This window comes from Mobula birostris, chromosome 9 (assembly GCF_030028105.1).
Source record: "Mobula birostris isolate sMobBir1 chromosome 9, sMobBir1.hap1, whole genome shotgun sequence".
Lineage (NCBI taxonomy): Eukaryota > Metazoa > Chordata > Chondrichthyes > Myliobatiformes > Myliobatidae > Mobula > Mobula birostris.
This window is the reverse complement of record NC_092378.1, coordinates 1,624,717-1,641,606: the sequence shown is the minus strand read 5'-3', so window position 1 is coordinate 1,641,606 and position 16,890 is coordinate 1,624,717. Positions and strand designations below refer to the sequence as shown.

At 43.6% G+C, this 16,890-nt stretch overlaps 1 protein-coding gene across 1 annotated transcript in view; it reads left to right on the top strand.

Annotated features, from left to right (window-relative positions):
- polr3b (polymerase (RNA) III (DNA directed) polypeptide B) overlaps positions 1-16,890 on the top strand; it is a 146,605-nt gene that overhangs the window by 84,109 nt on the left and 45,606 nt on the right. The window contains exons 15-17 of the mRNA XM_072267353.1: positions 3,039-3,166; positions 12,723-12,932; positions 16,696-16,854. Coding sequence (XP_072123454.1) covers positions 3,039-3,166; positions 12,723-12,932; positions 16,696-16,854 — 497 coding nt within the window. The remainder of the gene's footprint in view (positions 1-3,038; positions 3,167-12,722; positions 12,933-16,695; positions 16,855-16,890) is intronic.

Below are 16,890 nucleotides of genomic sequence, written 5' to 3'. Positions count from 1 at the left end.
GCTGAGGCCAGGTTTATCATTTGAATTGCAGTGTAGTTTAAACTCAGAGTTCACTTTAAACCACTTTGCTTCTCGTGGAGAATTTTGTTCAAGACCAGTTGTATTTCGCCACTACATGCAACACCATTCATTAAAGAGAGTGAATGCTAATTATTACATTAGAAAGATTTAAAATACTCCTGGGAGCTGCTATTATTAAACAGTTAGTACAGTCTTGAGATGCTGCAAATGGGAAAACGGGTTAAGGGCCCCTTTGCAATAACAGTTTGCATTTACTGCTTCACTCCTGGATTTGTCTGCAGGAGGCAATAATGGGCCATAAAATAGTAATAAAAATGATAAATTACAATAAGAAGTATATATTAAAAAATTGAAAATTAAATTAGTAGTGAAAAAAGAGAGGGAAAAATATTGAAATAGTGTTCATGGGTTCATTATCCATTCAGAAATTGAATGGTGGAGGGGAAGAAGCTGTTCCATATCTTCAGTCTCTGGAGCCTCCCAGTCCCAAGTGTGAGGAAATTCTTTATCAATTTCCTGATTTGTATCAGATTTAAGTTGTCAGACTTGTTCAAGTTCACGTTTAGCGTCATTCAACTGTACACATGTATACAGATAAATGAAGCAACGTTCCTCTGGGATCAAGATGCAAAGCACCATACACGTATCACATATAGCACATAAAATAATATTAACCCAATAATATTCACAGATAATAACATACTGTGATAATTAAATCTGATTCTGATACTGTGGTTCCTTCTGCCTGACAGTATGGGCCCTTGATAACTTGTTCCAGTTTCTCCCATTAAAGAGAGCAGTTTCTATCATTATGTTTTATGCCTTAATTTATTCCTCACTCTTCTTTCCAAATGAACAAATCCTCTCTACTAAAGCCAGATTTATGCTACCATATCTCATTCAGTCCATCAGTACAATATTACTCAGGATCAGAATCGGGCTTGTTACTACTGATGTACAGTATGTTGCGAAGTTCATCGCCCAGACCAATCTATCTGAACCCTGGTGCCGTACCACAGTAAACCAGGTTCTATCCCCCACCTTCCTCTGAACTCAGCAGCCTTTGCTCGTCTTTGTCTCCATCCTCTTTCAACTTTACCTGTCCCCAAGTCTTTTTTTTTTCTTTTTTCTTTTTGTATTTGCACAGTTGGTTGACTTTTGCACATTGATTACTTGTCTATCTTGTGTGCGGTCTTACATTGATTCCATTGTGTTTCTTTGTATTTACTGTGAGCGTCCACAGGAAAGTGAATCTCAGCATTGTATATAGTTACATGTACGTACTTTGATCATAAATTTACTTTCAACTTGAACTTTGAAGCCTGTCTTACCCAGTGCCATGCCTCACCCTGTCTCTGCTGTCTCTCCAGGGGAACAATTCCCTCAAATTCCGCCCCTCAGGTTCATGTTCTTTGTTCATTCTGCCGTCAGTCATCACCTGTTGTTGTTGGTGGTGGGAGAACTTTGCTGCTAGAGTCCACACTCTGGAGCTGTCCTTCCTACAATCTTTGCTCTTTGCCTAACCGATTTTGAAAATCATTTTGAGCCAGGTATCAACCTTCTTCCTCCCCATAGATGCCGCCTGACCTGCTGAGGTCCCCCAGCATTTTCTACTGACCATCATTCCACACAACTTTTTGTCACTGCCCTCTGCCACAGGATGCTTTCTCTTCATACACTGAATCAGAACCTTCAGCAATTTTGAACACATTTCCCATTCACCTTCTAGCAGGAGAAATAGAAATAGCAGTAGGAATCATCAATCCAATCCCTGGGGCCTGCTGAACAAAGCTGATCCTGCCTTTCCCAGCCATATCTCCCAATTCCATTAATTTCCAATAACACATACAGATCAGTACAGCACAGGAACAGGCTCTTTGGCCCAGAATACTGTGCCAAACTAATTAAACTAGTAATTAAATGCCTAACAAAACTAATCCCTTCTGATTACACAATGTCCATATCCTTCCATTCTCTGCACACTCGTCTGCTTATTTAAGAGCCTCTTAAACCTCCGTCATATCTGCCTCCACCTTGTAATTTCAGTCCCGATTATATTTAATCTCACAGATTAGGTCACCTGCTTTAGCAGGAATAATACTTGTGAAAATATTCTTACTTATGTGTTCCTAGTACATTATTTCCCAATTTAAAAAAAAACTCATAGTTGAACAAATTTGGTAGAAATAGATAATGGGCACAGTGTAGTGGTTTTAAAAACGCAAACAACAGGAATTCTGCAGATGCTGGAAATTCAAGCAACACACATAAAAGTTGCTGGTGGATGCAGCAGAGTCCTGACGAAGGGTTTCGGCCTGAAACGTCGACTGCACCTCTTCCTACAGATGCTGCCTGGCCTGCTGCGTTCACCAGCAACTTTTATGTGTGTTACAGTGTAGTGGTGTAAGCTTTGCTGTCTGTTAACACTCTGTGGCCACTTTGTTAGGTACACCTGTACAGCTTCTGGTTAATGCAAATATCTAATCAGCCAATCCACTGAGCAGCAACTCAATACATAAAAGCATGCAGACACAGTCATGAGTTTCAGTTGTTGTTCATATCAGAGATCAGAATGCAGAAAAGTGTGACCTAAGTGACTTTGATCGTGGAATGATTGTTGGTACCAGACAGGGTGGTGTAAGTATCTCAGAAACTGCTGAACTCCTAGGATTTTCATGCACAACAGTCTCTAAAATTTACAGAGAATAGTGTAAAAATGAGAAAAAAAAATCCAGTGAGCAGCAGTTCTGAGGCTGAAAATGCCTTGTTACCGAGAGGTCGGAGGAGAATGGCCAGACTGGTTCAAGCTGACTGGAAGGCGACAGTAACTCGAGTAATCATGTGTTACAACAGTGGGGTGCAGAAGAGCATCGCTGAATACGCAACATGTCGAACCTTAAAGAGCATGGGCTATAGCAGCAGATGATGTTGGTGTACCTAATAAAGTGGCTACTGTGTGTATTTGAGCAATGTGTTTTGTGTTTAGTGAATAAGATTTCTTCTGCTTTTTGCTGTAGGTCAACAACCCACCTGGAGATTGAACCATTTACGCTCCTCGGAGTATGTGCTGGCCTCATTCCCTACCCTCACCACAACCAGTCTCCAAGGAACACTTACCAGTGTGCCATGGGCAAGCAAGCCATGGGTAAGAGCTGCAGGCCTTGTGAAAGCCGCTCCCCTCCTCCCTACAAAAGGACAAACCGGGAACTAGAGCAAGTAACTTGTTCCCACTACATTGAATCCATCGCTATATTTAGCTGTATTCTTCTACATTTGCAAGCTAGTGAGAAAGGCAGTTAAAAGCAATTATAATGATAAAAGGCTGAAATTTGCAGAAAGAGGAGAATGTAAAAAGAGAGATTTTGAGGAAGGAAAATGGTGGGAGTTGATTGCCACTGTCTGGTTGACTCAGGAACTGTACAAAAGCGTATGAATCTGGCACTGTCATTAGAGTCAGCTTTAATTTTACAGAGAAGCAGCACGGTGACAGGCCCTACCAGCCCAGCAAGTGCACACCATCCAGTTACACCCATTGACCAATTAACCTACCAGCTTGTATGTCTCTGGAATGTGGGAGGAAACCAGAGCACCCAGAGGAAACCCAGTGCTGTCAGGGCGAGCATGTACAGCAGGAGGAATTGAACCCAGATCGCCAACACTGTAAAGCATTGTGGTAACCACTGTAACACGAGGAAATCTGCAGATGCTGGAATTTCAAGCAGCACACATAAAAATTGCTGGTGAACGCAGCAGGCCAGGCAGCATCTCTAGGAAGAGGTACAGTCGACGTTTCAGGCCGAGACCCTTCGTCAGGACTAACTGAAGGAAGTGTGAGTAAGGGATTTGAAAGTGGGAGGGGGAGGGAGAGATCCAAAATGATAGGAGAAGACAGGAGGGGGAGGTATGGAGCCAAGAGCTGGACAGGTGATTGGCAAAGGGGATATGAGAGGATCATGGGACAGGAGGCCCAGGGCGAAGGAAAAGGGGGAGGGGGGGAAGCCCAGAGGATGGGCAAGGGGTATAGTGAGAGGGACACTAACCACTATACTATGTTATAGAGCACTACAGCGCAGAAGCAGGCTCTTCAGCCTGTCTAGTCCGTGCTGAACTCTTGTTCTACCGAGTAACGTTACCCTGCACCTGGACCATAGTCCTCCGTACACCTCTCATCCAAGCCTCTCTTAACTGTTAAAATAGATCCCACACCCACCACTTCCACTGGCAGCTCATTCCACACTCTCACCACCCTCTGACTGAAGAAGTTCGCCACTCAGGTTCTCCTTAAACACTTCACCTTTCACCCTTAACCCATGACCCAACCTCAAAAGACTGCTTACATCTACCCTGCCTATGTCCCTCATGATTCTGTAAACCTCTGTCAAGTCTTCACTCTTTCTCCTGTGATCCGGGGCGTGAAGACCTAACCTAGAGCAACATGCCGGAGGAACTCAGCAGGACAGGCAGCATTTATGGAAATGAATTAATAGGCGCTGTTTTGGGCCTAGAGCCTTCTTGAGGAGGTAAAGTCCCAACTTATTCAACCTTTTCCTACACTCATTAAGGAGTTATTTTGGTATTTCTGTTCAGTGAGTTTCTGGAGTAGAGTGGTGTTAGGAACTACAGGTAGGCCCGGAGTTACGTGAGGTTTCTGTTGCTGAGAAATGCCAATAAGCTGATTTCTCAAAGTCAAAAATGTCTATAACTACCCCTTTCATGTCTCTATGCACTTCCTACAATTTCACTGAATATCCACAGTATAACACTACCCAGAATTAAAGGATATATATTGTATCCTGTCGTTCATCAGTACCAGGACATATTATTATTGATAGCTTGAAAAATGTATGCCACGGTAGCATAGTTAGCCTGACACTATTACATCGGTATCGGAGTTCAGTTCTGACATCATCTGTGAGAAGTCCATGGAATGCTTGCATTTTCTGTGGGTGTTCCGATTTCCTCCCGCAGTCCAAAGCTGTACAAGTTAATAGATGAATTGACTTATGTATGCTGCCCCATGATTATCTTTGGATTAAATTGGGAGTTGGTGGGCGGCGCGGTCGATGGGGTGGAAGGGCTGAATCTCAAAAACTATAAATCAATAAATAAATGTACGGCAGAATTTGCATAAAGTTAGGTTTCCATAAGTAAATTGATCTGTAACCTTGGGAGCCCCTGTAAGGTAGAGGTCACATCATCACTCCAGTAGGACATTTGATCAGAGTAGCAGGTAGAATCAAAAGAGCTTCTGTTGAAGAGCAGAGGCCCAAGGGGCCGAATGGCCTCTGTCCAGGCTGTAATTCAGGGAAGGCCTATTATATTGCTGTGGGCTGGTAGAGATTTTCTGCAAACCTTCTTTACTGACTGCAGGTCAGTGGTGCGAGACCAGCGCTAAAGCTTCCTACTAATTGCTTGCCGTGTTTGTCCCATTTGACATCATTTCCAAAGTGAACAGTCTGTTGCCACACACAGTTAAGTAGAGTCAGTGCATAGAGAACGGCCGATCAATATATATGCAGAGTTCCTTTGTTGGTTTTGTGTGTGAAGGTTTTTTTTGTGTTTTTGTTTTGGAGTGTCATTTGCAATTCATTGTCTGTTTTGCTGTGTGGCTGGTGTATTCAGCTGCCCGCACCCTGAGCCTGTACAATCAGCTCCCTGGTTACAGTGCCCTGTCGTCATTTCTGACGTTAGAATGAGGGGCGACTGTCAAAACCTGGATGTAAATGTTGGGCTGGCTGAATGCACGGCTATGATTAATGACACCGTCATTACAATGTGTGGCCTTTGTGGAATATAAACAAGTTAACTTTAACTGGGGCTGCGTTGAGTATTGGCTGAACTAACTCCGCACAAGCTAAGATTTACTGGTGTGGCATCAGGGAAGAAGGACCTCGCTGATGTCGAGAATGCAGAAACTGGGGTTGTTCTTGGAGCAGGCAAGATTAAAAGGAGATTTAAAAGGGCGTTTAGAATAGTGTTGGTATTTTCTGGGCGACATGGCTTCAGATAATTGACAAAAGACCCAGACACAACGTGGAGAGAGTTCTTTACTGCAGCAAGTTTCTGCCATCTCATAGATGCAACCCGTCTGAAGTGAATTCAGCTGGAAACTCCAAAATAAGTTGGCTAAGTATCAGAAAAGGAAAGTTTACAGGGCACTGGGGGACAGCGGGAAAGAATCAGAATTATGATCACTGACTGAAATGATGTGAAATTTGTTGTTTTTCAGAGCTGTACAAGGGCATAAAATGGCTATAAATTACAAAAGGAACTAATGCAAACAAAAGGCCATAAAACAGGAGCAGAATTATGCCATTCAGCCCATCAAGTCTTCTCTGCTGTTTCATCATGGCTAATTTATTATCCCTCCCAGCCCCATTCTTCTGCCTTCTCCTGTAACCTTTGACACCCTGACTAATCAAGAACTTACCAACCACCGCTTTAAATATGCTCAATGACTTGGCCTCCACAGCCGTCTGTGACAATAAATTCCACAGATTCACCTCCGCTGGCTAAAGAAATTCCTCCTCAACTCGGTTCTAAATAGAGGTCCCTCTATTCTGAGGCTGTGCCCTCTTGTCCTAGACTCCCCCACTATAAGAAACATCCTCTTCACATCCACTCTGTCTAGGGATTTCAATATTCAATAGATTTCAGTGTGATTCCCTCCTCATTGTTCTAAACTCCAGTGAGTACAGGCTCAAAAATAAGGAATAACGAGTTAGCATTCATGGCTGTTCAGAAATCTCATTGCAGAGGGAGAAGAAGCTGTTTCTGAGACATTAAGTGTGGGTCTTCAGCTCCTGTATCTCCTCCTGGATGGTAGTAAGGAGAAGAGGCCATGTCCTGGGTGGGGTGGTGAGAGATTGCTGGTGGGCTAGCACTAAGTAACCGCTTCAGTTTGGAGTTGGTACGATCAGTCCACATTTGTCCCAGAATGTGGAAGTAACGTTTGGTCTGGAGCGTAAGAGTACTAAAGAGCCGTGCTGATCAATTATCGGGAGTATTCACTGAGGTCATTAACCTCTCACTTCAGCACCTGCTTCAAACAGGCTTCAATTTTAACAATGCCTAACAAGAACCTCAATAACTATAACCCAGTAGCCCTTACATCCACAGTGATGAAGTGTTTTGAGAGGTTGGTGATGAAGCATACTGTATCAAGTCCTGCCTGAGAAGCAACTTGGATCTGTCCCAATTTGCCTACCATTGGCTCTTCACTCAACCCTGGAACATCTGGACAGCAAAGGTGCATACATCAGGATGCTCTTTATCAACTACAGCTTGACACTCAGTGCTATAATCCCCTCAAAGCTAACCAATAAGCTTCAAGACCATAGCCTCAGTACATCGTTGTGTAATTAGATCCTCTATTTCCTCACTTGCAGACCCCTGTCGGTTCAGATTAGCAACAACATCTCCTCTACAATATCCATCAACACAGGTACTCCACAAGGCTGTGTGCTTAGTCCCCTGCTCTACTCGCTTTACACTTTGACCGTGAGGCTAAGCACAGCTCCAATGCTATATTTGAGTTTGTGATGACACCACTGTCTTAGACCAAATCAAAGGTGGTGATGAGTCAGCATGTAGGAAGGAGATTGAAGATCTGGCTGAGTGGTGCCACAACCACAAACTCTTAACTGATTATTGACTTCGGGAGGAGGAAACTGAAGGTTCATGAGCTAGTCCGCACCGGGGGATCAGAGGTGGAGATGTCAACCACTTTATCATAACCTCAGTGTTATAATAATTTCAGCACGTAACTGCCATTATGAAGAAAGCATGACAGCACCTGTACTTCCTTAGGAGGTTGTTAAGATTTGGCATGACATCTAAAACTTTGACAAATTTCTATACATGTGTGGTGGAGAGCGTATTGTCTGGCTGCATCACAGCCTGGTATGGAAATACCAATGCCCTTGGCCGGAAAATCCTACAAAAAATAGTGAATCCAGCCCAGTCCATAATGGGTAAAGCCCTCCCCGCCATTGAGCATATTTACATGGACCATTGCTGCAGGAAAGCTACACCCATCTCTTCTCGATGCTGTCATCAGGGAGATGTACAGAGGCCTCAGGATTCACACCAACAGTTTCAGGAACAGTTGTTACCCCTCAACCATAAGGCTCTTGTATGAGAGGGGATAACTTCATTCATCATCACTTGCCTCAACACTGAACTGTTTCCACAACCTATAGATTCACTTTTAAGGACTCTTCCTCTCATGTTCTTGATGTACAGTGGCATGCAAAAGTTTGGGCAGCCCTGGTCAAAATTTCTGTTACTGTGAATAGCTAAGCGAGTAAAAGATGAATTGATTTCCAAAAGGCATAAAGTTAAAGATGACACGTTTCTTTAATGTTTTAAGCAAGAAAATTTTTTTATTTCCATTTTTTACAGTTTCAAAATAACAAAAAAGGAAAAGGGCCCGAAGCAAAAGTTTGGGCACCCTGCATGGCAGTACTTAGTAACACCCCCTTTGGAAAGTATCACAGCTTGTAAACGCTTTCTGTAGCCAGCTAAGAATCTTTCAATTCTTGTTTGGGGGATTTTCACCCATTCTTCCTTGCAAAAGGCTTCTAGGAGAAGATGGCGGCGCGACGACAGCGCACGCGGCCACTTCGGTGATGATGTCTGTTATCTGTCAAGTAGGGGACCGTGCACAATTCTGATTTGATTAGACAGACGTGAGAGTACAGAGGAACATCTGGAAAATTTCTGAAATGCCTGCTTCGCTGCTGCTGCTACTGTGTGGTAACTGGAATCTTCGGAGCAGAAGGCCTCGAAATTCTCGGCTTTGCGTGTTTCAGCGGCCGGGGCGAGATCAAAGGCGCTTGGCAGAGGATGGCTCTCGGGAGGCTGTATCGGAGGGGCTGGTCGGAAGCTCAAAGTTTTCGGACAGACGGACTCAGTGTTGGCTGTGGTCGGCTACTTCCAAGGCATTGGCAAGTTGACGGTGCCTGGAGGTTTATGGCAGGGAGTTTCTCCCTTTTGCCACCTGCTATCGGGAACTTTTGAGACTTTATTTACCGTGCCCATGGTTTGTTCTTCATCAAATTATGGTATTGCTTTGCACTGCTTTAATTATATGTTATAATTATGTGGTTCTGTCAGTGGTTATGTGGTTCTTTGGTTTGTCCTGTTTTCTGTGATATCACTCCAGAGAAACATTGTATCATTTCTTAATGCATGTATGCATTTCTAAATGACAATAAACGAGGACTGAGTGTTCTCATAATCTAGTTCTGTGAGATTCTTGCACCGTCGTGCATGCACTGCTCTTTTGAGGTCTATCCACAGATTCTCCATGATGTTTAGGTCGGGGGACTGTGAGGGTCATGGCAAAACCTTCAGCTTGTGCCTCTTGAGGTAGTCCATTGTGGATTTTGAGGTGTGTTTAGGTTCATTATCCTGTTGTAGAAGCCATCCTCTTTTCATCTTCGGCTTTTTTACAGACAGTGTGATGTTTGCTTCCAGAATTTGCTGGTATTTAATTGAATTCATTCTTCCCTCTACCAGTAAATGTTCCCCGTGCTACTGGCTGCAACACAAGCCCAAAGCATGATCGATCCACCCCCCGTGCTTAACAATTGGAGAGGTGCTCTTTTCATGAAATTCTGCACCATTTTTTCTCTAAACATACTTTTGCTCATTGCGGCCAAAAAGTTCTATTTTAACTTAAATCAGTCCACAGGACTTGTTTCCAAAGTACATCAGGCTTGTTTAGATGTTCCTTCGAACCTTTTGAATAGAACTTTTTGGCCGCAATGAGCAAAGGTATGTTTGGAGAAAGAATGGTGCAGAATTTCATGAAAAGAACCCCTCTCCAACTGTTAAGCACGGGGGTGGATCGATCATGCTTTGGGCTTGTGTTGCAGCCAGTGGCACGGGGAACATTTCACTGGTCGAGGGAAGAATGAATTCAATTAAATACCAGCAAATTCTGGAAGCAAACATCACACCATCTATAAAAAAGCCGAAGATGAAAAGAGGATGGTTTCTACAACAGGATAATGAACCTAATTACACCTGAAAATCCACAATGGACTACCTCAAGAGGTGCAAGCTGAAGGTTTTGCCATGGCCCTCACAGTCCCACGACCTAAACATCATGGAGAATCTGTGGATAGACCTCAAAAGAGCAATGCATGCAAGACTGCCCAAGAATCTCACACAGCTATAAGTCTTTTGCAAGGAAGAATGGGCGAAAATCCCTCAAACAAGAACTGAAAGACTCTTAGCTGGCTACAAAGAGTGTTTACAAGCTGTGATACTTGCCAAAGGGGGTGTTACTAAGTACTGCCATGCAGGGTGCCCAAACTTTTGCTTTTGGCCCTTTTCCTTTTCTTGTTATTTTGAAATTGTAAAAGATGGAAATAAAAAAAGTTTTCTTGCTTAAAGTATTAAAAAAGTGTGTCATCTTTAACTTTATACCTTTTGGAAATCAATTCATCTTTTACCCGCTTAGCTATTCACGGTAACAGAAATTTTGACCGGGGTGCCCAAACTTTTGCATGTCACTGTATATTGCTTATTTATTATTAATATTATTATTTATTTTTCTTTGTGTATTTGTACAGCTTTTTGTCTTCTGCATACTGATTGTCTGCCTTGTTGTGCAATCTTTCATTGATTCTATTGCATTTCTTTGTATTTCTGTCAGTTATGGTTATTGGATTTATTGAGTGTGTCCGCAAGAAAATGAATGTCAGGGTTGTATATGGAGACATAGATGTACTGTGATAATAGATTTACTTTGAACTTTGAGGAGGATAGAGGTGTACGAGTGGGTAAGAGGCATTGACTGAGTGGATAGCCAAAAACTTTTTCCCAGGGCAAAAGTTGCTAATACGAGGGGGAATAATTTTAAGGTGATTGGAAAAAAGTTAGGTAGTGAACCTATGGAAAAGCTGACATTGACAGGTTCTTCATTAGTCAGGTTTCAAAGGTTATGGGAAGAAGGCAGGAGAATGGGGTCGAGAAAGATAATAAGTCGGCCATGATGGATTGGTGGAGCAGACTCAATGGGCCGAATGGCCTAAGTCTGCTCCTCCTATGTCTCATAGTCTATATGTAGTGTAGCCCACACATTGCTTACAGCGACTAGAATTACAATCTCTGTGATATTTGTTCTCAAGACTCAAGAATCGAAGCTCTGTACTAATTTAAGTTCAGGAGTACTGCTGATTGTTTTAATTACTTTGGCTGCCATGTTATAAATTTCTCTCTTGTTTCAGACTGGGCTGCAGTCACAATAGTTTAGTGAACAGAGGCCAAAATCAAAGCAGAGTTTCTTTGATTTCTCAGAGAAATGGCTCCAAATTTCACACTTCATTGAGTGCTGTGCCTTGTTACCTGATGTTACTGATGAATACTAAACTATGGTTCAGCTGTTACCAACACCTACTCTTCGGGAATAATAAACTGGTTATATTTAACATGAGAGACAGAGTTTTACACTTGCCAATGAGCTGTTATTTCACCAAACAGCAATTCCTGACCTTCCCACTGTCTTGTGAACAGGAGATTCTGTCGATGCTAGAAATCCAGAGCAGAAGAGAGGGATAATAAATCAGCCGTGATGGAATGATGGAGCAGACTCAATTGGCCGAATAGCCTAATTTTGCTCCTATGTCTTATGGCCCAACTCAGCAGGTTGGGTTCCAACTGTAGAGAGGAGTCCTGATGAAGGGTCTCGGCCCAAATCAGCAACTGTTTATTGCCCCTGCATGGATGCTGACTGACCTGCTGAGTTCCTCCAGCGTCTTGTGTGTATTCAACTGTCTTCTGAGCCAGTTATAGTAGTAGAACACTACAGCACAGAAACTGGCCATTCAGCCCATCTGGTCTGTGCCAGAATATTATTCTGCCTAATCCATTTGACCTGCACGGGGACCATATCCCTCTGTATCCCTCCCATCCATATGCTTATCCAAATTTCTCTCCATTGTTGAAATTGAACCCACATCCACCATTTCCACTGACAGGTTGTTCCACACTCTCACCACCCACTGAGTGAGGAAGTTCCCCCTCACCTTCCCCTTAAACATTTCATCTTTTACCCTTAACCCATAACCTCTAGTTCTAGACTCGCTCAAGCTCAGTGGAAAAAGCATTTCCCCGATCTATACCCCTCATAATTTGTATACCTCTCAAATCTCACTATTCAACCAAGTCAAGTCCGAACCTATTCAACCTTTCCCTTTAACTCTGATCCTCAAGTTCTGGCAACATCCTTGCAAACTTTCTCTGCACTCTTTCAGTCTTTCCTGTAGATAGGTGACCAACATTCGAAATTAGAAAATTGTGTGCAGTTCACATTGGGTGCCAAAGAGAAGACGCTTAGTAGTATTTCATCCTCTGAATTTCAGGGTCAGAATCCGAGAAATGTCTTCCCCTTTCCTTTCCAATCCTGATGAAGGGTGTTGGCCCAAATTGTCAACTGTTTATTCTTTTCCATAGAAGGTGCCTGACCTGCTGTGTCCTCCAGCATTTTGTGTGTGTTGCTCTTAAAATCTGACCCATGGAAAGGCCGGGCTTTCACTGATTTCTGGAATTTATTTTTAAAGCTGTTATTATGATTTGCAACTAAATTTGATGTGATGTTTATGGCAGGGATTCTGATCATGAAAGTTGCTGGTCAATTACATTGCTTTCGAGCTGCGGACCGTTGCTGACCTATCATTGTCTGCCTGTAGGTACCATCGGCTACAACCAGCGGAATCGGATTGACACTCTCATGTACCTGCTTGCCTATCCTCAGAAACCCATGGTGAAGACCAAATCCATCGAACTGATAGATTTTGAGAAGTTACCCGCTGGGCAAAATGCTACAGTTGCAGTGATGAGCTACAGTGGTTATGACATTGAAGATGCCCTTGTGTTAAATAAGGCTTCTTTGGACAGAGGTAACATGCACTTGAATTATCTTTCAATTTTAACAAGTTATTCTGGCAAAGATATATAGTTTGCAGGAACAATTTGTCAAGCACCTCCATTCCATCCGCCAAAGTGAGATTTCCTGTTGACCAACCATTTTAATTCTTAACCCCATTCCTGTTCCGATATATGTCGGTCCATGGCCTCCTCTTTTGCCATGATGAAGCCACACTCAGGGTGGCGGAGCAACACCTAGTATTCCGTCTAGGTAGCCTCCAACCTTATGGCATGAACATTGATTTCTCCTTCCGGTAAATTTTTTCTCTCCCCATCTCTCTCCTTCTATTCCCCACTCTGGCCTCTTACCTCTTCTCATCTGAAAATCATCTCCCACTGGTGCCCCTCCTCCTTCTCTTTTTCTCATGGTCCACTCTCTTATCAGATTCCTTCTTCTCCAGACCTTTGCCTTTTCCTCCCATCACCTCCCAGCTGCTTACTTCATCCCCCACCTGGCTTCACCTATCACCTTCTAGCTTGTCCTCCTCCTGCTCCACTCCCCTTCTTATTCTGGCATCTTCCCTCTTCCATTCCATCCTGCTGAAGGGTCTCGGCCCAAAACGTCGACTATACTCATCTCAGTAGATGCTGCATTTTGTTTGTGTTACTCTGGATTTTCGGCATCTGCAAAACCTCATGCATTAAAGATTGATAGAATTGCTTGGCCTAGATAAACAGTTCATTTGAACCTTTGTGACCTACAGGATGTTGCCGAGCACTCTTGAGTTGTGACACTGTCACTATGACCCTCCGTTGGTCGGGGTTAACTGGGATGTTGCATCCTAACTATCTACGTGTCAGTCAATACACAAGCCAGCACAGTATGATACAGAGAGTAAGCTGTTGCCCGTGTAGCAGGCTCCCTCGCTCCATGCAGTTGATACTCCAAAGAAATGGCAGAGACCAATACAGTTTGACATCTACGATGTTGCAGGAGTTGTCCGTCAGTGTTGAACTCAAAATCAGACTGCCTAGGGACTCCAGGTCATGGTGATCCCATGTTTTCAGGAGTCAGAAGTGAGCTGATCCCAGTACAATAGTAAATTCCTTTACAAGGCTTGAGGAGTAAGTTCCCAGAGCCCAGGAAGGAGCATTTTAAAGATAAGATAGGCTCATAGAGTCAAAGAGCACTACAGCACACAAACAGGCCCTCAGTCCATCTAGTCCATGCCAAACTGTTATTCTTCCTAGCCCCATTGATCTGCACCCAGACCAGAGCCCTCCATACCCTTCCCATCCATGTACCTACCCCTCATAATTTTGTATATCTCTATCAAATCTCTCTTCAAAGATAAAGATTAAAGATTAGCTTTATTTGTCACACGTACATGAAAACATACAGTGAAATGTGTCATTTCCGTCGACAAGCAATACAGTGAGAAGATGTGCTGAGGACAGTCTGTAAGTGTCACTATACACCCAGTGCCAACGGAGCAGGCCTTCAAATTACTGGCCCTAATCATATTTTTATGGAATGTGGGATGAAACTGGAGTACTTGGAGGAAACACACAGAGTCATGGGGGAGAACAAATTCATTACAAACAGCAGCTGGAATTGAACCTGGGTCGCTGACACTGTAAAGCATTACGCTAGCCACTAAGCTGTTGTGCTGCCCCCGTCTCAGATTGATGTGCCTCAGAGGGTTAGGGTGCTCATTTGCAGGGGGGTGATCAGTGAATTCATGGGGATGGAGAAAACCAATGGTTCAGATGTAAAGGAGGCTTCACTTTACATTCAGCAATATCATGACATGTCCTCAACTTTACTTTGCTGAGTGGCCAAGTAGTCAGGTCAATACAGCCCACTCCTCACTCACCACGTTTTGATTAACATCACCAGAATAACACCTACAAAATGCTCCTTACCCACTCTCCATGGCTACTCATTAGCCCCTGAGGAAGCGAGCCATCCAGGAAGGACCTCATCATTACACACCATCCCCCTGAAAACATCACCATTCCTGGGTCTCCACGTTCCTCAGCACTGTGAGTCTGCTTTCCTCAAACACGCAGAGCGATTCTATCAGGTACCTCGTCATCGCAAACCATCCCACTGGAAACATTGCCATTCCTGTGCCTCCACGTTCCTCAGCACTGTGGGACTGTCTCTGCCAAGCAAGCAGAATGGTTTGAGCTGATGGCGCCACTTTCTCAAGGGCAATGAAAGATGGATAATCAGGACTTCCAGTTTTACCCAGAACCAGAAAAGAAATGTGCTCCCTGGGCCTTGCCTCATGCTCCTGCATCTCTTTCTTAGGTTCTTATTACTATTAGTGAGTTTCTCTACCCTCACCCTACTCTACTCTATGGAAAGCAAACAATGACAGGACCATGACCGTATGGCTTTTCCTTTAATACAGTGTCTGAGATTTTGTAGATGCTGGAAATCCAGGGTAGCACAAACAGAAAATACTGGAAGAACACAGCAAGTCAGGCAGCATCTTTGGAGAGGAACAGAGAGTTGAAGTTTTGAGTCGAGACCTTTCATCAAGACTAGAAATGAATGGGGAAGAAGCCAAAGTAAGAAGGTGGGGGGAAGAGAAGTGAGTGCAAGCTGGCAAGTGATAATGAGAGCAGGTGAGGGTGGAGTGAGTGGGTGGAAGACAGAAGGTGGTGGTGGAAAAGGTAAAGGTTGAAGAAGAAGAATCTGATCAGAGTGCAGAATTACTGGAGTAATGCTCTCCTCCTCAATAAGGTGCTGCCTATTTTTACCAGATTTATTGACACTGTAACCCAGAGACTGACCATGTAAAAAACACCCCTTTCCTGATCAGAACTACACTGGTATAATAGAGCCAAGTGTGTCTGAAAATGGCCACTGCGGTTGCTTCTCGCTATTCTACCTGCTGCCTTTCTCATCTTGGCAGCAAAGTAGAACTGGGCAAAGGTTATAATACTTGTCTGTTTGGTCAACATCCTTTGGAACTATCTTTTTAATTGCAGTAACACTGTGCCAGGGGTGGTGGTAGAAGCAAATACATTGGGCCATGGACTCATCTCCACCTACCTGCCTTTTCCCCATAACCCTCAGTTCCCCTACTATGCAAAAATCTATCCAACCTTGTCTTAAATATATTTACTGAGGTAGCCTCCACTGCTTCATTGGGCAGAGAATTCCACAGATTCACCACTGTCTGGGAAAAGTAGTCCTCTTCATCTCCATCCTAAATTTGCTCCCCCAAATCTTGAGACTATGTCCCCTAGTTCTAGTAATCTTAAATTAAGTTAAAAGATCGGCACGACATTGTGGGCCAAAGGGCCTGTACTGTGCTGTTATGTTCTATGTAGCTTGTATTTCTGTGGTTGACACCATGGAACGTGTTTATCCTTGTGTCGACCCACACTGGCACTGCCCACCCTGCCTCTCTCCACTACCCCTGAATGGTGCTGATTTTAGAACTTACAGCTCTATTATCCTTGTGTCGACCCACACTGGCGCTGCCCACCCTGCCTCTCTCTGCCATCCCTGCATATCACTGTTTTTAGAACTTGCAGTCCCCACTGACAAGGGTGTGGTAGAGGCAGGTACATTAGGGGCATATAAGAAAATCTTAAATAAGCACATAGATGATAAAAAAATGGAGTGCTGTGTGGGAAGGAAGGGTTAAATTGACCTTAGATTAGGTTAAAAGTTCGGCACAACATTGTGGGCTGAAGGGCCTATGCTGTGCTGTAATGTTCTTTATATGTTCGTCAGTAATGGTCAGTACAATTGTCCTTTCTCTTTTCTCCAAGGCTTTGGAAGATGCCTCGTGTATAAAAATGCAAAGTGTACCCTTAAACGTTACACCAATCAAACTTTCGACAAAGTCATGGGTCCAATGCTTGACGCGGCCACACGAAAACCCATTTGGCGGCATGAAATTTTAGATGCTGACGGTATTTGTTCACCAGGTGAGAGTTTGGGAATGCACTGGAGTAGATTGGAGA